The sequence below is a fragment of the Phoca vitulina genome, unplaced genomic scaffold (assembly GCF_004348235.1).
Source record: "Phoca vitulina isolate PV1807 unplaced genomic scaffold, GSC_HSeal_1.0 scaffold120, whole genome shotgun sequence".
Classification (NCBI taxonomy): Eukaryota; Metazoa; Chordata; class Mammalia; order Carnivora; family Phocidae; genus Phoca; species Phoca vitulina.
Window position 1 is genome coordinate 307,499 of NW_022589823.1, and position 24,957 is coordinate 332,455.

General features: G+C 61.3%; 1 protein-coding gene across 1 annotated transcript; it reads left to right on the top strand.

Moving 5' to 3' along the window:
* Positions 1-2,975: 2,975 nt before the first annotated feature.
* Positions 2,976-24,280, top strand: COL6A1 (collagen type VI alpha 1 chain). The gene is made up of 35 exons (XM_032398796.1): positions 2,976-3,238; positions 3,830-3,959; positions 5,320-5,520; positions 6,363-6,522; positions 6,655-6,783; positions 6,892-6,912; positions 7,062-7,082; positions 7,159-7,203; positions 7,996-8,049; positions 8,569-8,613; positions 8,742-8,768; positions 8,991-9,017; positions 9,105-9,149; positions 9,348-9,401; positions 9,604-9,666; positions 10,402-10,464; positions 10,599-10,652; positions 10,747-10,782; positions 10,975-11,037; positions 12,239-12,301; positions 17,446-17,508; positions 18,200-18,262; positions 18,614-18,664; positions 18,824-18,859; positions 19,387-19,449; positions 19,568-19,633; positions 20,166-20,201; positions 20,456-20,492; positions 20,810-20,818; positions 21,009-21,142; positions 21,334-21,443; positions 21,556-21,739; positions 21,817-21,997; positions 22,651-22,680; positions 22,800-24,280. Exons 1-35 carry the CDS (start codon positions 3,142-3,144, stop codon positions 23,420-23,422), a joined length of 3,084 nt encoding a protein of 1,027 aa, XP_032254687.1. The 5' UTR covers positions 2,976-3,141; the 3' UTR covers positions 23,423-24,280.
* Positions 24,281-24,957: the final 677 nt, after the last annotated feature.

Consider the following 24,957-nt stretch of genomic DNA (forward strand, 5'->3'; position numbering starts at 1 on the left):
CCCCCCAGGGCTCTGCAGCCCGTCCCCGCCCGGGACCCACCAGGACCTCCGGCCCACTTCCCTGGGGACCCCTCCACATGGGGGTCACGCTCTCTGCCCATCGCCCTGCAGCTGCTCCCTGGGGGCGCGTGCAGACCCCCATCCCGTGGATTCTGGGTGCACTGCCCGGGCGGGGCTCCCCTCCGGGTCCCGGGGCACCGTGCGTGGCAGGCATCACGAAGGTGAAGACCCATTCCCCAAGGCTGGCTCTGGGACCTCAGAGGGGGTCAGCGAGGCCCAGGCGGCACAGCGGGGATGGGAGAAAGCTGCAGAGCCTTGCACCCCCACGTCCCACCTGAATTCTCCCTGCACACAGCCCCTCAGGGCAGCAGTCCACGCGGGCAGGAGCCAGGCCCGGCTCCCAGCGCTGGTGCGGAGTGCAGCGCTGCGTGAACACTGACGTCCGTGGCCTGTGTGTCAGGGGCTGGGGGCCAGAGGGGGGCCCCCCTCTCAGTAGGACCGTGCAGCTCTCCTGGAGAGAGAGGGTCCAGACAGGGAGGAGGGACGCAGCCTCACCTCAAGCACGGGAAACGTGCAGGATGGCAGCGATGCCCAGCCCGTGGTGCGCGTCAGGCTGGTTTCTGATTTCTTTTGTGTCTTTCCTGTACTTTCCGTATTTTCTCTAGTATGAGGTTGCATCACTTTCATGCTCAGAAAAGAACACAGGTGAAGGCATCTAAACAGACCTATACTGGTGACCACACGTCTGTCAAAATGTTTCCAGCAGAGAGATCCCACCTCAGAGTGGCTAAAATCAACAAGTCAGGAAATGACAGATGTTGGCGGGGATGCGGAGAAAGGGGAACCCTCCTACACTGTTGGTGGGAATGCAAGCTGGTGCAGCCACTCTGGAAAACAGTATGGAGGTTCCTCAAAAAGTTGAAAATAGAGCTACCATATGATCCAGCAATTGTACTACTGGGTATTTACCCCAAAGATACAAATGGAGTGATCTGAAGGGGCACATGCACCCCGGTGTTTATAGCAGCAATGTCCACAATAGCCAAACTGTGGAAAGAGCCAAGATGTCCATCGACAGATGAATGGATAAAGAAGATATGATATATACATTCAATGGAATATTATGCAGCCATCAAAAAATGAAATCTTGCCATTTGCAACGACTTGGATGGAACTGGGGACTTACTATGTTGAGTGAAATAAGTCAATCAGAGAAAGAAAATATTCCTATAATCTCACTCATATGTGGATTTAAGAAACAAAACAAATAAGCAAAGGGGGAGAAAAAGAAAGAAGCAAACCAAGAAACAGACTCTTAACTATAGAGAACAAACTCATGGTCACCAGAGAGGAGGGGGTGGGGGATGGGGAGTCGGGGGGCACCTGTCCTGATGAGCACCGGGTGATGTACGGAAGCCTTGAATCTCTACATTGTACACCTGAAACTAACATGACACTGTATGTAACTAACTGGAATTTAAATAAAAACTTTAAGAAACGTTTACAGACACAAAAGTGTTAGCTCTTAATACCTCTGGGCAGTGAAACAAGATGATGTTTTTCTAATTTTGTAATCTTTCTATGGTGAGCACATACTTTTTTTGTAAGAGGAAAAATAACAGTTTTTGAAGACATCATTGCTGAGCTCTTGTGAGCAGAGACACCCAGGTGGGGCTGGTACCTCTGCGAGCCTGAGCCTCCTGCCTCGCAGACTCGCGTGGTCCCGGCCCCACCAGGGAGAAGCTCAGGCCACCTTTGAGGACACATGCGCTGCTCAGCCTCCCGTGGCTCAGAAATCGGTGCAAGGCCTGGCTGGGCACCTCCCTGTCCTCAGGGATTCACACAACGTATTCCTACTTCTCCCAAACCTGCAGGAACGTGAGCACCTGTGCACTTTGCAGATCCAACAGCTCCGACAGAGCCAGGGAGCGGAGAGGGGGCAGGGGGACAGGCTTCCGCGGGGGGCTGACCTCCTGGGCCTGAACCCTAAGCCGCAAGCTGGGAGCCATGGCCCCAAACAGGAGCACAGGTGGGATGAAATCAGAGGCAGGTAGAATTTCTCACACAGTTTACAGAAATCCCGTGAAGAAGGTATGGGGGGAAAACACTGGAAGAAATCCTAGAACAATCATTGAGAAGTGTGATTTCTGAAGGATTTCTCAAAAGTTTCTTTTACGATTATACAACTTTGGTATGGTTTTAAGTTATAAAACATTTAGGCTGATATTAGACAATTGTCAACAGCTCCAGCTCTGGAGGAGGTCTTCTGAAACCTTCTCTGGGGCAGGGGTGCGTCTGGCCACATCTGGAGCCCACCGCACAGAGCCCCAGGGTGGGACCTTCAGACCCCTCCTCACAATCCGGGTGCCCACATATATATGGGGAGAGAGAGGATTGAACTGCACGGGTCCGCTTCCGCACAGGTTTTTTCTGAACTACACGGTTCTGCAAACGTGTTTTCCTGATGGTTTTCTTAATACCTTAACAACTCTTTCCTCTGGCTGACTTGATTGTAAGAATACGGCATAGAAGACACACAGCACACAGAGCCGACGTCCAGCTCTACGAGAGTCTGGCGCCCGGGCCGCCGCGTCCGCAGGCTCGGTGGCTTTTGTGTCCGCAGGCTCGGTGGCTTTGCTTTCCCGGAGGAAAAACTGAAACATCTTTTCCAAATATGTATTGACTAACCTGGGAGGGAGTGTTCACAGAGCAGGAACTGGGGAATCTGACCACGCAATGGGTTTGAGACGTCCAAGCCACCCCCACCGCGCCCACGGGGGATTAATGCCACAAGAAGGCAAGGACCCGCGGGGCAGGGGGACCCGATGCGCGGAGCACGCTCTCCATAGGCGTCTTGCTGTACGGGGTGCGCGGGGAGCCCACGGATTTCCCCCAGATCGGGCCACAAGCCGCGCGCAGCGGGGAGCTGGGCCGGAGCCGCCCAGAGCCGAGGACGGCGGGGCGGTGACTCACTGCCGGGAGACCCCCGCCCTCCGCGCCGCCCCCGCCCCAGCTCCTCCCCTGCCCGCCCTCCGGGCCGTGACTTCGCCGGGAGCAGAGACTACTCCTCTCTCGGCCTCTGGTCATCGCCGGCCCACCCGGACCCCAGCCCTCGCTGGATGGTGACACTGGGGCGGTAACATGAAGGTGGCCCGCGCTCTGCTCCCCCTGCTCCTGCAGGCGTGCTGGGCCGCCGCTCAGGACGTCCCGGGCAACGCCAGGGCCGCAGCCTTCCAGGGTGAGTGACTCGCGCCTGCCCTGACTCTGCCTGTGCGGCCGGGGCCTGCCCCCACCCTCCCCTCCGACGTGAGAGCCGCCGACCGGTGGACCGCGGGGTCGTGAAATTCCCCGGGCGTGGCCCCCAGCAGGGCCTGGGCCCTGGGCCCCTCATGCTTCCCTGCTCCCCGGGGTGTCAGGCTGGCCTGGGGGGGTGGCGACACCATCCCGGCCTCAGCCTTCAGCGCCCCGAGAACGCTGTTCTTGCTCCCCTGGGTTCCTTCGGTCTGACTGCTCCCCGGGCACTCAGTCGAGAACCAGGGCCCCGGTGCTCTCACACCTCGTCCAGGAGGTCGTGCCCCTGGAAGTTTAGATGCATAGAAGGACAGTGCAGAGCGAACGGCCTGGTCCTGCAGGCCAGGGCGGGGCTCCCTGTCCTCCGGGAGGTGGTGGCTCTCCCCCCCAGCCGGCGGGGTTCCCAGGACCCACGGGGGCTCTCACGGTCACTCTGTCCCCCTCTCCGGGGCCGGGCCCGCACCTGGCGGAGTGGCCTCCCTGTGCCCAGGAGGGCGCAGGGCGTGAGCCTCAGGCCCCCCACCCCGTGCTTGGCCAGACTGCCCTGTGGACCTCTTCTTTGTGCTGGACACCTCCGAGAGCGTGGCCTTGAGGCTGAAGCCCTACGGAGCCCTGGTGGACAAGGTCAAGGCCTTCACCAAGAGCTTCATCGACAACCTGAGAGACAGGTAGGAGAGCCGGCACGTCCATGAGCTTCTCGGGGAGGCCCCGCAGGCAGAGCCGAGCCCCCTTCCCACCTAGAAGGCCGGGGTGAACCAGGCCATGCAGTCACCCTCCTGCGTCCAAAGTGGCTCCGATGGGCCAGAAAAAGGCGGAGTGTGAGAAGGAACGGACCGGTGGGGCGGCACCGTCCGCCTGGTCAGCCGGGAGCCTGGGGGACAGTGGTGCCGTGGGGGCTCCCAGGACCCCAAATGTGCCTCCCTGCCCCCCAATTGAGTGGGTTTCAGGAGTTGGTGGGAGGTTCTGTGGCTCCACCCGGTGCCTGAAGTAGGCCCTCCTTGTCCCCTCCTGGACACTGACCTCTGCCCGGGTGGACGGTCAGAGCCTGTGTCCTGACCAACGTCCTGGTGTTCTAGTGTCCTGGTCCGAGGGCCCCGAGGGCCAGCCAGCTTCACTCACTCATTCATCTGTCTGAAGCATCTGCAGCTGGCGGGTGGGGGTCTCCTAGAGCAGTGGGTGTGGCTGCAATTGGACACACCCATGAGGGGGGCCAAGGCCATGGGGGGAGGGTCACGGTCAGAACCAGGCTCCTCCCCCACTCACCTGGGCAGGGCCTGGCCCTACTCCGACCTGGTCCCTGTTGACCCGCTGACTCGGGGACCAGGGCACCCAGCTGCCTGCCCACCTTGAGGGGGTTGCAAGGACAGGGTGGGGGCTGCCCAGGGAGGGGCATATGACCTGAAACCTTGAATTCAGCCAAAATGCCTGGGGTCCTGAGGCCCACCACCCCGTCCGGTGCCTTTGGCCTTGTTACTCAATTTCTTAGGACTCAGTTTCCCCACCTGTGCAACTGCTGCTGCTACCATCACTCTAGGGGCCTCGGTCACACCGGCTGCTGAACAGGCTGGTGGGCACGTCTCCCCCAGGCCCCCACAGGGTAGGCCCCTGGAAGCCTCCGGCAAACGTGCACAGGGGCAGGGGAAGACGGCCACTCAGGGTGTCCCACGTAGAACTGACTTAGAGCTGGCCTCCCCCACCCTGTCACCTGCCCCAGCACCGTCCAGGGTCTGTCCCTGGAGGTGCCCACGGCTCCTCACCCGAGCGCCCCGGAGATCAGGGGCTATGGTGGTCACTCGCTGGCCGGGGCTGGCCCTCCTGACCGCCCCCACCCCTCCGTGCCATGTGTGGTCCCCAGGGCAGGGCCCCTCGCTCCCGGGCTGTGACGGGGCTGGGCAGTGTGTCACCTGTGACATGGGTGACCCTGGTGCCCGTGGACGGACACACACGGGGGCGGCGTGGGGGGCCCTGGGGGGCCCTGGGGGTGCCCGCGGTGAAGGCCCCCTGCTCACCGCGCCCTGTGCCCTGCAGGTACTATCGCTGTGACCGGAACCTGGTGTGGAATGCGGGCGCCCTGCACTACAGCGACGAGGTGGAGATCATCAGCCCGCTCAGGCCCATGCCGAGCGATCGCGACGCCCTCAAGGCCAGCGTGGATGCGGTCAAGTACTTCGGCAAGGGCACCTACACGGACTGCGCCATCAAGAAGGGGCTGGAGGAGCTCCTCGTGGGGTGAGTGCCCGCCGTCCGCACGCAGCTCCCCATGTGGAGGCCTGTGCCTTCCTGCGTCCTGAGCGTGTCCCCCGGAGGCTGCTCCTCGCGGTCGGCCCGGGGACCGGTGCTAGTGCTCGGGCACCACGCTGGTGGCCCCCACCCAGCCGCTCCCATGGCTGCCAAGGGTCACTCTCCGTCCCTCTGCTCCCCTTGAGCTGCCCCTGTCTCCTCAGCCACTGAAGGCGGAGGCCCACAGGGCCTGGAGTGTCCCAGCCGCTGCAGAAGTGGTGCTGTGGTCAGGGACCGAGGGCAGGGCTCTCCTGGGAGACGCCAGGGCCCCCGGGCTGGCTCCACACACGTCCGATCGGCCGCAGGAAGAGCCAGCAGCGGCCGTGGTTCGTCCTGGGAGAGGATTCCTTCCCGGCTGTAGCTCAGCCCGGCCACAGCTCCCGGTGTCCCAGCCGTCCCTCTTCAGCCGTCCCTCCCGCTAGCTGTGGTCACCGATCCCACGGTCAGGGTGCCTCCCGGGGGCAAGGACCTGGGCCTCTCCCCTGGGGACATGGGCGTCTTCCAAGAGAGTGTTTTAGAGAAATGTGATCCTGCGAACCTTTATTTTCTGTTTTAATGCCCTTTATTACAGCCCCATTTACAGGCAGCATCGACGAGCAGAGACAGACCACCCAGCGTGGCAGCCAGCCGCCCTCTGAGGTTGCATTTGGGTCCGGGTCTCCCTCCAGGGCCTCTAGCCCCCGGCTCCTCACCTCCAGTCTTGGGGGTCCCAGCTCTGTTCCGGAGGTGCCCTGAGCTGTCAGGGTCAGCGGGCACTGGAGGGGGCCTCACTGCTGCCCACCCCCTTGCAGGGGCTCCCACCTGAAGGAGAACAAGTACCTGATTGTGGTGACCGACGGGCACCCCCTGGAGGGCTACAAGGAGCCGTGTGGGGGCCTGGAGGACGCCGTGAACGAGGCCAAGCACCTGGGCGTCAAAGTCTTCTCGGTGGCCATCACGCCCGACCACCTGGTAGGTGTCCCCGTCCCCGCACCCGCTCCAGGCAGGGGCTGGGGGTCCCCTCCGGGGTGCAGGCAATGCGCCGCCCGATGGGGAGGGGCCAGGCTCCCAGCCGTCATCGGCCTCATCCCTTGTCCTCACCAGGAGCCCCGTCTGAGCATCATCGCCACGGACCACATGTACCGACGAAACTTCACAGCGGCTGACTGGGGGCAGAGCCGCGACGCCGAGGAGATCATCACCCAGACCATCGACACCATCATCGACATGATCGTGAGTAGCCGCTGCCCCCTCGCTCCTCGTCTGCTCCTAGTCCGGGGCGCTGGGAAATCCTGCGGCTCTGAATATAAATTAATTCCTCTTTTCCGTTTCACTTTTCAGAAAAACAATGTGGAACAAGTGGTAGGAGCCCCTCCCCCTCTCTCCCCTGCCCTCCCCCTCCCTTCTCGCCCGCCCGCCCCAGCTGTCCAGGGCATCACCAGCCAGGTGGGTGTCCAGGGCCCTCCACGGAGCCCCATTTTCTAAAGTGTCCTCTGTCCTTCTTCCCGCAGTGCTGCTCCTTCGAATGCCAGGTGAGTGGGGGACCCTGACCACCTCTGGGGTCACCCCGGATGCTAGCTCAGGCTGACCTTTCCCTTTGTCTTGCAGCCTGCCAGAGGACCTCCCGGGCCACGGGGAGACGCCGGGTACGAGGTGAGTGGCCGCACCCCTCCCTGGAGGGAGAGAATGTGCAGTAGAGTGCTGGACAAATGTCCCTGTAGCCTGAAGCCCTGGTGTGAGGGACGTAGTGGGACCCCAGGCAACTGTCCTGAACCCCCACAGAGCGCCCACCCACACCAGGTGTGGGGAGAGGGAAGAGGCCCCTCGCTGAGCAGGTGCCCCCACCCATGGGGAGAGAGTCCAGGCACAGGGACCCTGCGGCCGATGCCGTGGCCGAGGGAAGGCTAGTGTGGGGGGTGGGGTCTGGCCGCAGGCTCCGGCGTTCCGGATGCACCTTCTTGGGGCCGGGCTGCAAATGTGGGGCCCAAGGCCAGGTGTGGCGCACACAGACAGTCAACCTTAGTGGGCAACATGTACAACTGGGCAGATGGCTCATCAAAGTGCAGGGTTTTGGCTACTCCGAAAAATGTTAGATTTCATGACCACAAAGCCGCATGAGCACGGCCCCCGGGAGCTGAGCCCGGCCCCCTCCCCAGCCTGGGAGCCCCACATGCAGCAGGAATGGGTGCGGAAGCCCGAGAGAAAGGCCAGGGCCAGGCTGGCCAGCGTGGAGCAGCACAGGGCCTGGTGGGCTGTGGGAGGGGGCGGGTGCCCCTGACCTCGCAGATCCCAGGGCAGGCAAGGAGCCTGAGCACCCCAAGGACTCTGAAGGTCCATGGAATATCTTGTTAATCCTTTTCTTGGGAGCAAGTCAGGGTCCTTTCCGCCAGGTTATTAGAAATAAACAGAAATTGTCCCCTAACCTTGATCTGCTCTGTGTTCCAGGGAGAACGTGGGAAGCCAGGTCTCCCAGGAGAGAAAGGAGAAGCCGGAGACCCCGTGAGTGCCGCGCGCCTGACCTTGGGGGTGGGGGTGCTGAGAAGCCTGAGGCTGGGAAGGGAGCTGGGTTCGGTGGACGATTCTAGAAGAATGGCTGGTTTCTGGGCACCATGGTCATGTTACCTGACCCTCAGAGCATATGGACCCAAGGGCAGTGAGGGCAGAGGACCCATACACAGCCATCCTTCCAGCACATTCTGCCTAGACGTCCGCTCAGGCCCAGCTCTCGGTGGGGCAGGTGGAGGGTCAGCCCAGGGCTGTCTCCCCACAGACCACCCCCTCTCCTCCTGGGGGCCCTGGACCTTGCCCTCCCCTCCCCTCCCTGGAGCTCCCCCGAGGAGACCCCCAGGGGTGGGAGGTAGAGCTTTCACATCGGGGCTGCTCTCTGGGACTCGGGCCAGTGGTCAGCCAGCCCAGTGTCTCTGGCTGACCAGGCCTGAGCAGAGTGGGGGGCAAGGCAGACTGGGGGGGCTGCCTGTGCCCCCAGGGGCATCTAACATGCCCCCCGCTGTGTTCCAGGGAAGGCCCGGGGACCTCGGACCCATCGGCTACCAGGGGATGAAGGTGTGTCTCCTCCTCCTCTTTCAGAGCGGCCAGCCCTTCTAGGGGCCCAGCCGAAACACATCTGGGCTTATCCCAGGGCATTGGGCCCTGGGACATCAGTGACACCCCCTTTCTCCTCTGCTCTGTAGGGAGAAAAAGGGAGCCGAGGGGAGAAGGTGAGTAAGGCAGGCTTCAGGTTGTGTCCCTCAGGGCACAGAGCTGTCCCCCACCTGCCTGGGAGGACAACACTGCCCATGTCCTGCGTGTCCGAGCCTCCGTGAGTGGGTGGGGGGTCTACCCCCCTCTGCCTCCCTGGGAAGATGCCCCCGGCCAGTTTCCAGGGAACTTGCCTCATGTTGGGGGGCCACCCCCCTCACTCTCTCTTCCTGTCTCTGCAGGGCTCCAGGGGAGCCAAGGGCTACAAGGTGAGTGTGGGGGCGGGGACTTGTCTTCTGCCCCAGGGGGTACCATCTGACCTTTGTGAACCCCTCCTTGGTCTTTGCACCTTGCAGGGCGAGAAGGGCAAGCGTGGCATCGATGGTGTGGACGGCACGAAAGTGAGTTTGCCGGGCTGGAGGGCGGGGCACCTGGAAGTAGCAAGAAAGGCAGGAGACATTTCTTGCCAAGCCCCAGGCCCCAGTGGACCCCAAGGCTCCTGGCCAAGTTCAGACCATCATCCTGTTGGGGCTTTCCTGGGAGGGGGTGTATGAGCGAGAGTGAGGGTCTTGACTGCTGATCTGCCTTCCTCCTTCCAGGGGGAGATGGGGTACCCCGGCCTGCCAGGCTGCAAGGGCTCGCCCGGATTCGACGTAAGTTGTGTTCTGTCACTGACATTTTAAGACCAAGTTCTCAGGAGCAAACGGGGACCCCACCCTTCTCCTGACGCTCAAAGACGTCACCGGTGGGCCGTACCACGTGCAGACCTACCTTTCCAATGGCCAATGTATTTGTGCCCAGCCCAATTGCTGCTTGTTGAAGACCAAGGACTGACCCCCTACAATTTCTCACCAGGGTGCTCTAGGACCCCCGGGGCCCAAAGGTGACGCAGGTGCCTTCGGACAGAAAGGAGAGAAAGTGAGTGACACGGTCGGGCCTCCCCGCCTACCCAGCCAACCCAGCATGACTCAGAAATTCATCCTGGAGTCAGATTCTCCACCCACTGTCCAAGGCCCAGGCCTCCACGGGGGCCGGCAGGGGGCTGGGGTGGAGAGGGTGGAAAACGTCACAACCAAGGGCAGGCGCCCCTGCCACCCGGTGTCACGGAGCCTCAGACATGCCCCGAGGCCCGCACACTGCCCGCCTGCAGCGGACCAGATGGCCCACCCGTCCGCGCAGCCTGGAATCCGTCTGCTCCTGCAGAAGTCACGATTTAAGAATAAACAGGATGCTGATGGCTGCAAGCAGGCAGAAAAGTAAAGAATGAGGATGCAAGTTCTGAGCCTAACTTAGAGCACGACGTTCTGTTGCTGGTATACTCTGGCGTTTTCAGCGACAGGAAGTGCTAGGAGAGATGGGCAGGTAAGGCTGCCCGATCCGAGGGTGTCCTCACCACGCCGACTTCTGGGCCGGTTCTCAGGATCTGGCCGATGGCTGTGGGGCCTCAACCTGACTTTCCGAGACGCTCGCGGCTCAGGGCTTGACCCCAGCAGGCGCCGCGGGGAGGTGGCCTCAGGCAGGATTCCTGTAGAGATGTGGGTGAGGGTCCTCAGCGTCCAAGGCTCTTGTGGTTGGTGAGGGAGAGCGGCCTGGAGTCTGGGTGAGGAGGCCCGGGGCAGGGTCCCCGCAGGCTGACCTTTCGGATCTTTCCAGGGTGCCCCCGGAACTGACGGGGAACCTGGGAGGCCAGGGAACACGGGCCCCCCCGGAGACGAGGTGAGCACTCACAGAGCCCCCGAGGCAGGCGGGTGGGGCGCGGGCCCTTGGAGGGCCGCCGGGAGCAGGGGCCAGCGCAGCCCTGGGCTCCAGAGCGGGGTCAGAGATGGACGGTTCCATGTTTGTCCCCCCAGGGCGAGCCGGGCTTGCCTGGTCCCCCAGGAGAGAAGGGAGAAGCCGGTGACGAGGTGAGCACCCACCTTCCATCTCCTGCTCCCAACTCTCCACCTGAAGCAGAGTTTCCATCCCAAACTGACTGATGTGTGTTCCTCTTAATCCCAGGGAAACCCAGGACCGGACGGTGCCCCCGGCGAGAGGGTGAGTGGGGTGCAGGGACGTCTGGGCCCTGGGCCTTGCCATGAAGCTCCTATCTGAGCTTGGCGGGACCCCAGTCTCTGAAAGGATGGGGTGTCCTGATGGGGGAGGTCAGCCCACACCCAGGCCTCGAGCCCCCTCCTCGATGTCGTGTCTGAGCTTCGGCCTCACCTCCCTCTGCTTCTCTCCACACAGGGCGGCCCTGGGGAAAGAGGACCACGGGGGACCCCAGGTGTGCGGGGCCCACGGGGGGACCCGGTGAGTCACCGTCCATCGAGCTGAGACCCCACGCCCCAGGAGGGGGACAGAGCCTGAGGTCAGGCGGGGTCAGGCCATGCGCCTCACAGGACACTCAGCACCATGTCCCTTTGGCCCCCAGATTTCAGGCGACCCACCCTTACCTGCTGTTTCCCAAAGGCGGTCTCCCTGGTTCAGGAAGTGTGGCTGTTCCTGTGCTCAGCCCCCAGCCCGGACCCCTGGCCCCAATCCCAGGCCCCGAACCCCGGCCCCGACCCTGAACCCCGGCCCGACCCCCGGCCCGGACCCCCGGTCCCGACCCCCAACCCTGACTCCCGGCCCCAACCCCTGGCCCCGACCCTCTGGCCCCGGGCGTCTCAAGGGGCCTGAGGGAGGCCAGGAGAAGGGGGGCCGTGGGTCCAGATGAGGAGGGCAAAGTGCAGGGTTGTCTCCTCTCCCCTCCTCACCGCGGCCAGCACGTCCGGGAAGACCACACACGCGCACACACACGCACACACACGCACACTCACAGTGGGGCACCAGTAGCGCCGTTCACACCGCGGCTCGCCTGTCCCTGGGGTCCCTGCACGGCCTCGCACGCGGCATGATGTACTTAACTCCCCAGCGCACACCTGATCTTCCCAGACACCTGCCGCTTCCCCCAGCAGCTCTGTAAACGCTGCGGAAGAGCTTGCGCTCTGGAATGATTCTTTCCTACCACCTGAAGAGAAGGAGACTTGGGACTGGTCCCCACGGCCCAGCCACCTCGCCCAGCTGCCGCCCGCACCCCCACCTCCTTCCGGAGCTTTCTCTGGCCCCATGGTTCACTGGGAAGGTCTTGCAGGACCCCGAGGGCAGGCCAGACCCCCTCGCCTGGTTAGAGGAGGGGGCAACAGGCCCCACCCCAGGGAGCACCCCAGCAGCTCTGGGCCCCGGGGCCAGTCAGGGAGCTGGCTGGAGTAAGAGCAAACATAAGGGGCTGCCTCCGGCCTCAGGAGGAGCGCTGGCCTCCTCACTGTGGCCTCCTGAGACCGCAAGTCTCCAGATGGCCGTGCACACGGCCCCAGCATGCTAAACACCTGGGAGGAAGGTTGAGGCCAGGCCCGCAGTGGATAGTGGCACTTCCTGGCCCGGAGAACTGGGGGACCCCGGCCTTGCCCGGTGCAGCCCAGGCAGCTTGACCTCTCCTGGCCTCCACACTCACCGGCTCATTCCTCCCCAGGGCGAAGCTGGACCCCAAGGTGACCAGGGACGAGAAGGCCCCGTTGGTGTCCCCGGAGACCCGGTAGGAAGCCTGGGGATGGGGCGGGCCGCATCCTCACGCCAGCAGGAGGGCTGACAGCCACTCCCGAACTTAAGGGGGGGCTCACTTCTGAGTGGGGGGCTTCCTGCTGGGAGGGGTCTGTCTTCCTGCCTCGTTACCTGGAGGCCATGTTGTTCCGGGGGCCTGAGCCCTGAAACCCCACAGGGAGGAGCTCGAGCTCTCCTGCCGCATGGCCTGGGGTGACCACCCCCCCAAGAGAGCACAGGAAGGGGCCATGTGGGACACGTCCTCCCTACACCCCTTGGGCAACCCCTTGGTTGGCCCAGACCCTGTCGGCCCATCTGCTGCTCTGTGATGGGGGTTACTCGCTGGGCATCCCCAAATTCCTCCTGCTAGAGATGAGGTGGCTGCCCGGCCCGCAGGGAGGGGTCTGGGCAGATGGAAGGAATGGCCTTGAGCCAGGATGGGGCCTCCCCGTGGGCAGGAGGAGGGCCCCCCCACGGTGGGCGGAGAGCTCCCAACGGGACAGCAGCCGCGTGTGGGGGCCACCCTTGGAGGGGCCAGGCCTCGGGCTCTGGTGGGGCTTGGCTTGTGGCTTCAAATCTTTTGGTGGCTTTTCTTATGCAGAGAAATTTGGAATTGGGATTTTAACAAAAAAGGAATTTTAAAAAACAAGAAAGAAGCAGCCACAATAGGGCTGCCAAGTCTCCTGACGGAATATTAAAAACACTCCTGGGTCTGTTCCCATGTGGGGGGCAGCGGGCGCGGACCCACTACGAGAGCAGCTCGGTGGGAGACTTTCCTCCCACATAACTGCAAGCTGGGCTCGCTGGGAGCCAGCCGTTCCCAGGCCTGCGGCCATTGTGAGCGGAACGGGCACCGTGAGCCCTGCAGCCGTGGGCCCAGAGCCCGAGACTTTGGAGTGTCTGGTTCTCCCCTTTCCTGGCAGTAAAGGCAGATAATCTCTCTCAAATAAAATAGGTATAGAAGTTCTGTGGCTTGTAGACAAAAGACCCCTGTAAATAGGCCGCCTCACCTGTTTTGGAGAAGTGGTTCAATCAGTGACTCTAGCAGGAGCAAGGCTTACATGGAAAAGCAGAATCCTCCATCCCTGCATCTCCACCCACAACGACCAATTTTACTTTCTTCTAAAATTTAGTTTTTTCTAGAGTCCTTCCAGAAAAAGCATGGTGTGTGAGAGGGTGTGGGGGTATGCATGTTGTTTACACAAACAGCATTGTACTGCAATGCTCTTCACCTGGGGACTGTCCAGGTCAGCACCCATGGACCCCACTTGTAAGCTTGCTGAATGCCCCTGTCTAATCCCCTGTCCACACGTGTGCAGACAGCGTCCGGGATTTTGCTTACAGAAAAATACTGTGATAAATATCACTGCCCGCTGTCTGTCAGCTCGTTTGTCTCTCCATTTGTCCATACATCTGTCCATCCTTCCATCCATCCATCCTTCTTTCCATACATCTGTCCATCCTTCCATCCATCCATCCATCCATCCATCCCTCTTTCCATTCTTCCATCCTTCTTTCCATACATCTGTCCATCCTTCCATCCATCCTTCCTTCCTTCTATCCATCCATCCTTCCATCCATCCATCCATCCATCCATCCATCCATTCTTCCATCCATTCACCCATCCACCCTCCCATCTGTCCATCCTTCCATCCATCTCTCCATCCATCCATCCATGCATCCTTCCATCCATCCATTCATCTTGAAATACATCCAAAGCTACATCCAAAACGTAAATTCTTTTTTTTTTTATTTTTTATTAACATATAATATATTGTTTGTTTCAGGGGTACAGGTCCGTGATTCATCAGTCTTACACAATTCACAGCGGTCACCATAGCACATACCCTCCCCAGTGTCTATCACCCAGCCACCCAATCCCTCCCACCCCACCCCCCACTCCAGCAACCCTCAGTTTGTTTCCTGAGATTAAGAGTCACTTATGGTTTGTCTTCCCCTCTGGTTTCATCTTGTTTCATTTTTCCCTCCCTTCCCCTATGATCCTCTGTCTTGTTTCTCAAATTCTTCATATCAGTGAGATCATATGATACTTATCTTTCTCTGAATGACTTACTTTGCTTAGCATAATACCCTCTAGTTCCATCGACGTTGTTGCAAATGGCAAGATTTCATTTTTTGATGGCTGCATAATATTCCATTGTATATATACCACATCTTCTTTATCCATTCATCTGTTGATGGACATCTAGGCTCTTTCCATAGTTTGGCTATTGTGGCCATTGCTGCTATAAACACTGGGGTGCACATGCCCTTTCAGATCACTACATTTGTATCTTTGGGGTAAATACCCAGTAGTGCAATTGCTGGGTCGTAGGGTAGCTCTATTTTCAACTTTGGGGGGAACCTCCATACTGTTTTCCAGAGTGGCTGCACCAGCTTGCATTCCCACCAACAGTGTAGGAGGGTTCCCCTTTCTCCGCATCCTCGCCAACATCTGTCGTTTCCTGATTTGTTAGTTTTAGCCATTCTGACTGGTGTGAGGTGGGATCTCATTGAGGTTTTGATTTGGATTTCCCTGATGCCGAGTGATATTGAGCACTTTTTCATGTGTCTGTTGGCCATTTGGATGTCTTCGTCTGTTCATGTCTTCTGCCCATTTCTTGATTGGATTATTTGTTCTTTGGGTGTTGACTTTAAGAAGTTCTTTATAGATTTTGGATACTAGTCCTTTATCTGATATGTCATTTGCAAATACCTTCTCCCGTTCTGTTGGTTGTCTTTTGGTTTTGTTGACTGTTTCCTTTGCTGTGCAAAAGCTTTTTATCTTGATGAGGTCCCAATAGTTCATTTTTGCCCTTGCTTCCCTTGCCTTTGGCGATGTTTCTAGGAAGAAGTTGCTGCGGCTGAGGTCGAAGAGGTTGCTGCCTGTGTTCTCCTTTAGGATTTTGATGGACTCCTGTCTCACATTTAGGTCTTTCAACCATTTTGAGTCTATTTTTGTGTGTGGTGTAAGGAAATGGTCCAGTTTCATTCTTCTGCATGTGGCTGTCCAATTTTCCCAACACCATTTGTTGAAGAGACTGTCTTTTTTCCATTGGACATTATTTCCTGCTTCCAAAACATAAATTCTTAACAGCATAATTTCTTGGCCAGATGGTATGTGAGTGTGTGCGTGTGTGAGAGGGTATGTGTGAGCAAGTGTGTGAGCGTGTGTTATTTGCCAGATAACTCTATTTTATCTAGCCCCACCTTACATTCCCCCAAGAGCCTGAAACAGCCACTGTATTCACACCTTTGCCAACATGCGAGATCATCAAACTCCATCTGTGTGTTTTTGCTCTTCAGGAGAAAGTCGTGTGCTCTCGTGGTTCGCACAAGTATTTATGGGAAAGGCTGAGCGTGGTCTCTCAGGTTTCCAGGCCCTGCCCCTCTTTCTGGCTGTTCCTTCAGTTCATTTTCCGTCGAGTCTGCGTTTCCGTGTTGATGTGCAGGAGACCCTTATCCACAGTGCAGATGTTTTTCCAAGTTTGCCATCTGCCTGTGACTGTCCTGGTGACTTATTTAGGATGTCCTGCTCATTTCCAAGATTTCAAGTACATTCCCCTCTTCCGTTGTATTTTTTGCTTCCTCTTTGATTCATTTGGAGGATCTACCAGGGCTAGAAGTGAGGTGGGCTTGACCTGGCTTGGCCTTTTCTGTGACTAGAGAGCCCGTGTTCACAACAACGCCTATGGCAGGAGCGACCTTTCCTGGTGACAGAGGACATGAGTGTCAGGTTTTAGCATCTCTTATCTGGGTCTTTCCGGAATCCCTGGGCCTTCTGTCCTTCTCCTCCTGCCCCCGTTCGCATGATGGCACCTGTCGTGGGCTTCCGGTAGGTGTCCCAGAGAGGCTGCTCCTGCCGCCGCCACATCCCCAGGCTCCCCTGCCTTCGCCGCGTGCCTGCTCCCCGGCGGTGTTCCGGCCGTCAGGACAAGCTGGCGACCATCCCGCCGCCCGATGACCGGGTCCTTGCCCCGCAGCACAATTCAGGAAGTTGTTCAAGACAGTGACAGCCTAAAGCACTACAAGGGAGAGCCGTCACGGGGGTTTACTCTTGAGTTTCCAGTTTTCAGGGCCGCTGTCAGTGTAAAGACTGGACACTACCGAAGACTGGGGGGTGCGGTGAGGGACCCCTGGCCATGCTGGGGAGGAGGCCCTGTGTCCCTCCAGCCCGTGGTCCAGCTGGGGAGGGTCTGCACCTGACCTGTGGCTCCTGGGTCGCTCGTTCGCCTGAACCCTGCATGGGGGGCGGGGAGGAGGGTCAGCTGCAGACTGTCAGGGCAGTTGGCTTCTGCACCGGGGTGTCTGGGCGGAAGTTTCTGGGAAATGTGTTCTCCCAAATCCCGAGAAGCAGCAGTGGAGCAATCCAGAACCTGGAGGAAGCGTCACCGTCCTGGCCTCACCTCTTGCCTCGTTTGGTCCCTGCGGTGGGCACCACCTCCCGGGCGGATGCCAGTATCGGCCACCAGGAGCCGCGGGGCCCTCGGGCTGCGTCCCAGGAGGCACCCGCCCCGCGAGCCCGCTGCTGGGGCAGCCGCGGAAACTGTCCCGCGCGTGGCGGCCGCTGCGTTCCTGTCTCGTGGGGCCTGGGACGCGCCTCCCCCGGCCTGGCCTGTTTCCCATCGTCCCTCCTGGCCCCGATTGTCAGCCCTGAGTCAGGGGCTGCTGGTCCCCGCGGCTGGCGAGCGAAGTCCCAGGTTGTGTGTGATGTCAGAGCCTGAGGCGCGGCGCCGGAGCCCTGGCCGGAGCTGGACCCTCCTGTGGTCGCCGCAGGAGAACAAGACGGTGGCAGCCTCCGGCTGACTGCTGGTTGATGGGACAGGCCGGATAACCGGGAGTTGTGTGCCTCTGTGGGGGGATGATGGGGCAGGCGGACAGGCCTCTGAGTCCAGTAGGGCGGCGGCAGGCGGGGTCCAGAGCGGCCAGGCAGCTCCACGCGGGGTGTACGCTCACCCCTTCTTCGGGCCTGGCCGGGGATGTCCCTAAGTGCTCGGGGCACCGAAGCTCTGGACCCAGAAAGGCAGGCAGCTGACCTCCAGGGAGAAGTGTGGACCTAGCAGACCAGCCCGTGTGGGTCTGGGGCGGGGGCTGCTGTGGGGCCGAGAGGGGGTACAACCTGCGTGTCCGTCTCTACAGGGCGAGGCTGGCCCCGCTGGACCTAAAGGTTACCGAGGTGACGAGGGGCCCCCGGGGCCTGAGGTGAGTGCCCCGCCCGCCCCGCCCGCACACCCCAGCCCCGGGAGGGCCCGAAGGACTCGGGAACGCCCCCCACACCCCGGTCTAGGGATGCACACAGATGTTTTAGTGTGATTCGTGGTATCTGTGTCTTTCAGGAAATTTGGAAAATGCAGGAAAAAAACAATTGAAATCTAAAATACGACCACCCAAAGATAAATAATAGGAACATTTTAGCTTATTTCTTTCCAATTTATTTTTATTTGCATATTATGCCTTATAAATTTGGCTTCACAAAGGTGTGTTTTGTTTTTTTTTTAATTTTATCATTATGAACGTTTTCTAAAACCCTTAATGATTTTGCACACCTTGACTGACGTGGGCTTCGGCGGCCCCACCTGGGCTGTGTCCCTCTGCTTCTCGGAGCTCTGGGGTTGGGCCTGTCCGGGGCCCCCAGCCCCTGAGGTAACTGTCCACAAGCACGTGGGTCCCCTTTTTGGTCGTGTCCTGGGGGCGCTCCCTGGGTGGGTTACTGGGCAGGAGGTCTGTTAGCCCCGTGGGCAGCCCCAGGATGATGGATTTAAAAACCCTTCTCTTAATCATTGTTGTGCTTATGAGCAGAAACACGTTGTTTTATTTAACTCACCCTTCGTTTTCCTCAGACACGTGTGGTGACTCTGAGCCTGCGTTGCTCACTTGCCTTTCCCCTCCTTAGGGTTCCAGAGGAGCTCCAGGGCCCGCAGGACCCCCTGGAGACCCCGGGCTGATGGGTGAAAGGGTGAGTGGCGGTCCCAAGGGCTCAGGGCCTGGGTGGGGCTGACGCCCGGCTGCTGGGGCCGGAGAAGCCGTGGGCTCGGGCTCCGGGCCTCTGCCAGGAAGAGTTTCCACGTGGGGTCTGAGGGTCCCAGTTGCCGTGTCTGGAGAGGTGCGCTCTCCACAGGCGACGGTCCTCTCTCAACCACTGTGGTCCCTGTGGTCACCATGGGCACTGCCCCTCCTGCTCCAAAGTCTGGGGACATGCAGGGCAGTCCTGCACAGGGGACGCCTCGTGGGCTGGTGAAGCCCCTCGGGCACCACCCTGAGCCCGGGCGATTCCCAGTGGCAGACGTGGTCTCTCTCCTCTCCGTAGGGGGAAGACGGCCCACCCGGAAACGGCACCGAGGGCTTCCCTGGCTTCCCCGTGAGTCCCCCAGAGTCCTGCCCCATCACCCCCTTTGCACCAGCGGGGTGGGCCCAGGACCACAGGCTGGCCCAGGCAGTGATGGCCAGGATTATCCATGTGGGGCCCCCGCCCCGGCCACACCAGAGCCTGGCCTGACTGTCCTGTCTTTCCCTGCAGGGCTACCCAGGCAGCAGGGGCCCCCCCGGGATAAACGTGAGTACATGCCCGCCATCGGGTGCTGGTGCGTTCACATGCACACGCGTGCAACACACGTGCACACATTCACACGTGCATCCTCGGCCCAGGCTCGCGCCGAGGCCCCGCCCACACGTGTCTCAGTCTGTGGGTGCCCCTGCCTGGCCCAGGGGTGCACTGTCACCCCCAAACCTTGGGGTGTCCTCTGGCCGGTGCTTGGCCTCAGTGTCTCCCCAGGCGGGACACCGTGTCTCCTTTATCTTTTCCTTTTAAAACTTCTGCTTCTTACAAAGGAAACGTGATGCTGTGACTTACGGTAATAGAGCCGATTTAAAATAGAAATCTGGTGGAGGAGGGACCGCTGGACCCGGTGCTGGGTGACAGCCGCCCTGCCCACCATCGCCTGAGTGGACATGTGTCTCCGGCCACCGCCCACCGCAGGGTGGAACCCACTCCAGCCCTGGGCCAGGGTCCCAGCCACACACACATACCCGCTCCCCAGTTCTAGCCGCCCCACTGACCACGCGCTCCCCTGTCCCCTGCAGGGCACTAAAGGCTACCCAGGCCCCAAGGGGGATGAGGGAGAAGCCGGAGACCCTGGAGAGGACGTGAGTGCAGAGCCCACTGGGCGGGCGTGGGGCACCACACACGGGGCCGTGGACAGACGGCCACGGATGGTCTGCCCGTGGTGGTTGTGTGCGGTGACACCGTGCCGTTCCCTTCCAGAACAACGACATCTCACCCCCAGGCGTCAAAGGAGCGAAGGGGTACCGGGGCCCCGAAGGCCCCCAGGTGAGTGGCGTGGCCAGCCAGGGTAGGGCACCCTGGAACTCTGAGGCTGCAGGGGGGTCGGGGCAGGAGCCTGGGGTGCGGGGCTCTGGGCAAGGCTTCAAGAAGGCTGGCCCTTTGACGGGAGGGAGGGAACGGGCCATTTCGAGGGTTGTGGGGGCTTCAGAGAAGGGGGAGCCGCTGGTCACCAGGTGAGATGTGAGGAGAGCACAGCAGAGCCCAGGGTGGGTGCCTGGGGGGCGTCCATCCCGACGGCACAATCAGACTGGAATGAGCTCTGCACCCGTGCTGAGTGCCGGTGAGCCGCACACGGGCCATGCCCAGCCCCCCCGCTGCCCCAGCCGTCACAGAGCAGGAGGCCATCAGGAGCTCTGCAGCAGCCCTTCGTGTGCAGGGGCCGGGGGCTCCTACAGGGAGGTGGGGTCAGCCCGAGGGCCAGGAGGGCCAGGGCTAGGCTCGCTCAGGGCTCCCATCAGACCCGCAGCTCAGGAAGCGATGTGCTCTTACCACCTTCCTCCGCTCCTTCCTCTGACAGGGAACCCCAGGACCTCCAGGACCACCGGGACCAGATGTAAGTGGGTGTCTTTGAACGTCCTTGGGGGCTGACCACTCTGGCCACGGATCCCATGGGGTGGGGCGCCATGACAGCAACGGGGGGCACGTGATCGTCATGGAGGGACGCGGGGTGTCCGCATATCAGTGACCACGTCAGGTGCCCCTGCACTGGGTGCCAACACCCTGGAAAGGGAATCCCGCTGTGGTCCCGGGGCAAGGCGACCCGGAGGGCCCGTTCAGCCCCCGGTGCGTGTGTCTCTTCCCCTGCAGGAATGTGAGATCTTGGACATCATCATGAAAATGTGCTGTGAGTATCTCTCCTCTTTGAAGAAGGGTCTTAGTTGGAAAGAATTAGATCCCGCCGGCCCCAGCACCTACCTTTGGCGCTCACAGAGGGATCTTTTAAACTGTGGGGTGGGGGGCAAGCAGGGGGCAGGAGTGTGCCCCACTCACGAGGAACCCCCCGGGGGGATGCGGGGCCAGGCCACTGTCCCCCACTGGCTGGCCGGGTGGCCGGGGCGCTGGGCAAAGCAGTGCACCCGGTGGAGGGCAGTGCAGGCGGGCGGGTTTATGATCTCTAGTACGACACTGGAATGTAACACCTTCTTTCTGCTCTTTCCGCAGCTTGCTGTGGTGAGTCCTTAGCACGGTTCTCGGGTGTTCCCTGTGGGTGCTGGGGTTATGCCCCACTGGCCCGCCCCGTCCTCCCCCAGGACCCTGCACGGATGGGGCCAGAAGCCCCAGGGTCCTGGGTCAGGAGGGTGTGGCTCTGCCGAGTGGGGCCCAGGGAGACCCCCAGGGCTGAGGCTGTCCTTGCCCGCAGAGTGCAAGTGTGGACCCATCGACATCCTCTTTGTGCTGGACAGCTCAGAGAGCATCGGCCTGCAGAACTTCGAGATCGCCAAGGACTTCGTCATCAGGGTCCTGGACCGGCTGAGCAGGGACGAGCTGGTCAAGGTGAGGCAGCCCGCCCACTGCGTGCCAGGGAGCAGGGCTCTGTGCGGGCCCCGGGCTGGAAAGGGGCCGGGCCCTGGGGGCGGCGTTCCTCCACCCGCCGGAGCGTGAGAGCACGGGGGCAGATGGCGGGCGGAGGGGGGGCTGCCGGGAGCCCCGCGTCGCCTCCTGACCGGGGCATGCGACGCGTGCAGTTCGCGCCCGGGCAGTCCCACGCCGGTGTGGTGCAGTACAGCCACAACCAGATGCAGGAGCACGTGGACCTGAGGGACCCTGGCATCAAGACCCTCCAGGAGCTCAAGGAGTGAGTGCCGTGTGCCCGGCCGCCCACACCCCCGGGGTCCCCAAGGGTCCCCCGCCTCGGCCCTGCCCCGGAGCCCCGCGCCGGCACTGACCGCGAGCGCCCCGCCCCACAGAGCCGTCAAGAAGCTGCGGTGGATGGCGGGCGGCACGTTCACGGGGGAGGCTCTGCAGTACACCCGGGACCGGCTGCTGCCGCCCACCGGGAACGACAGGGTTGCGCTCGTCATAACGGACGGCCGCTCGGACACCCAGAGGGACACCACCCCGCTCAGCGTGCTCTGCGGCCCGGACATCCAGGTGGGGCCGCCCGCACGCCCCACGCGCTGCCGTACCTCCCCCACCGGGGCCGTGCCGACACCGTCCCTCCCTTACAGGTGGTCTCCGTGGGCATCAAGGACATGTTCGGCTACGTCGCCGGCTCCGACCAGCTCAACGTCATCTCCTGCCAAGGCCTGGCACCTCAGGGCCGGCCGGGCATCTCGCTGGTCAAGGAGAACTATGCGGAGCTGCTGGAAGACAACTTCCTGAAGAACGTCACCACCCAGATCTGTATAGGTGGGCTCGGGGTGGGGGCCCGCCACGCAGCTGCACTGGGCGGCCACGTCGGGGCAGCCGAGACGCGCTCTCCTCTCGCCCCCCGTGACCTCCTGCCGCAGGAGCCCGACAGCCCCGGCCAACAGCACGAGCGCCTCCCCACAAGCGGCCCCACACTCTTGCTGGAGGGGCCCATGGCCCAGCTCCCGCGTGGCCTGGCTCCCACGTGGCCCGGCTCCCGCGTGGCCCGGCTCCCGCGTGGCCCGGCGCCTTGCAGGCGCTCCCCGGAGTGTGGGCTGCCCTGTGCTTTGCCTACTTTGTCCTGGGAGCGCTCACGCTCGCTGTGGTCCATCCACACGCTCCTGTCGCGGATGGCCTTGGAGCCGAGACCACTCCCCGGTCCCCAGCTCAGAACATGTCCTTCTGGGCTCCTTCCGGCCATAAAGCGGGGCCCACAGTGCAGGCAGAGAGAGCTGCTGGGGTCCGATTTGCCCGCATGGCCAGCACCTGGTTAGCGTGGCCCGCAGACAGTGTGGCACGGGGTGTGTCACCTGTGCACATGGCCACGCAGCGCCTGCCATGCAGGGGCTCTGGTGCCATCTTGCTGGGGGGTTACAGATGGAAGAGTGGTCCGTGAGGTCACTGGCTTCATGCTGTGTTTTCCTCGTTTACAGACAAGAAATGTCCAGATTACACCTGCCCAAGTGAGTACCTGGGGCGTGCGGAGAGGGCGCTGGTGGGGGCTGCCGCGGGCTGGAGGAGGTCGGAGGTGACGGGAGGCCGGGCGGCCTGCCGCGCCCTAACCCCCACCCCCGTCCCGCAGTCACGTTCTCCTCCCCGGCCGACATCACCATCCTGCTGGACGGCTCGGCCAGCGTGGGCAGCCACAACTTCGACACCACCAAGCGCTTCGCCAAGCGGCTGGCCGAGCGCTTCCTGACGGCGGGCAGGACGAGCCCGTCCCACGAGGTGCGCGTGGCGGTGGTGCAGTACAGCGGTCCCGGGCAGCAGCGGCCGGGGCGCGGGTCCCTGCAGTTCCTGCAGAACTACACCGTGCTGGCCAGCACCGTGGACGGCATGGACTTCTTCAACGACGCCACCGACGTCAACGATGCCCTCAGCTACGTGACGCGCTTCTACCGTGAGGCCTCGCCCCGCGAAGCCAAGAAGAAGCTGGTGCTCTTCTCCGACGGCAACTCGCAGGGGGCCACGGCGGCGGCCATCGAGAAGGCGGTGCAGGAGGCCCAGCGGGCGGACATCGAGATCTTCGTGGTGGTGGTGGGCCGCCAGGTGAACGAGCCCCACATCCACGTCCTGGTCACGGGCAAGACGGCCGAGTATGACGTGGCCTTTGGCGAGCGCCACCTGTTCCGTGTGCCCAGCTACCAGGCCCTGCTGCGTGGCGTCTTCTACCAGACCGTGTCCAGAAAGGTGGCGCTGGGCTAGCGCTGGGCGGCCCCTCTCCCACCGCTAAAATGGGGAGTAAAATGCGATGTGAACATTCCTGACCGACCTGACGAGCTACTTTTTTGTAAAGAAAAGGCTTGAAAAGCCGCGTGCGTTTTACCCACCCCTCTGGTCCCACAACTCAGCCAGCCACCCCATCCCCTCCCCTCTGTGCTAACACCCCCCGAACTCCTGCAGGCTCTGAATCCCCAAAACCTCCCTGCCTTTCCTGGGGGGTTGCCTGAGCTCTGATCCCCCTCCCCACACCTCCCTCCTAGCCTGATCTTTCTCATGATTCCTACCCGATTCTTTAGTGAGCATTTCATGTACGTGTTCGAAGTCGGCTAGTGAAGTTGCATGAGATGGTGGACCCTTCGTTTTTGGAAAGCCAGGGTGGAGGGGGTTTCTCAAGCATCACCCCTGATGAGGAGGCTCCTCCTCACAAGGTCCTCCCTGCTCAGGGCTCAGACCTCGGTTCCCACCTCCTTGGGCCGCAGAGCTCAGGGCGAGCGGACAAACTCGGACCAGCATCTCCAGCAAACAGCAGAAAATGGTGGCTCCTCAACCCCGCATCCCCGAAAACCCTAAGAACAAAGGTGCTATCTTGTAGACCCCCCTCCCCATCTGCTCGGAGGCCTGGGCCCCTGGGCCGGCCAGTGGCACAAAGTGATGTGTTTTTTGTTTTGTTTTGTTTTGTTTTTTTTAAAAAAAACAACCCAAAGCTCTTTTTCCTCAAGGGAGTGATTGGTTCTACATTCTATTGAAGACCCTCTTTATAGGTTAGTTTTATTTTTACTCCTTCTTGTGTTTTTGCTCCCTGCATCCATGTCCACGACTTTTCGAAATAAAAGTTTTCACTCTGCTGTCATCTTTCTGAGGAGTTACAATCTCCCCCATGTTGGTACTTCCCACCCTAACAGGAGGGAACATGGAGACGCAAGCAGGCGGTCAGCCTCTGGGTCTGGGGAGGGTGGGGGAGGACCGTCGACGGAGCGGCAGGACGTGGGAGGGGCCTGACGCCCTGATTCTGCAGAATCAGAAGCACATTAGGGCTCAGGGGGCTGGGAGCTGGCCGGAGCCAACAAGCCAAAACCCCACAGAGGCCAGCATTCTGACACCAAGAGCCCCTGCGAGTCCTGGAGGACCAGCAGGCCCCACGGGAAGCTGCCCTGGGGCACGCGGCCGGGGTCCAGAGAGAGGTGGCCGGGGGCCATGGCTGTCCCCTCGTGGGCGTGGCGCTGGCCTCAGAAAGGGCAGAGTGGATGGGGAGAGAGGAAATGCACAGCCCCTGATCCCAGGGCTCGTCGCCGCCCTGTTGCTGGGCTGCCGGAGAGCAAGGGGAGGACGAGGGCTTGGTCACACTCAGGCCCCGGGGGGAAAGGCGGGCAGGCGCCAGGGCCAGCAGAAGCGGGCGGTGGGAACTGCGTGCGGTCCTGGCCTGCAGGGAACCCGGCAAGTGGGGTAGGGACGGGACAGCCCTCCCCTGACGCAGCCTGGAGAGCCAGGCAGGGGGCAGAGGCAGGACTCCAGTGGAG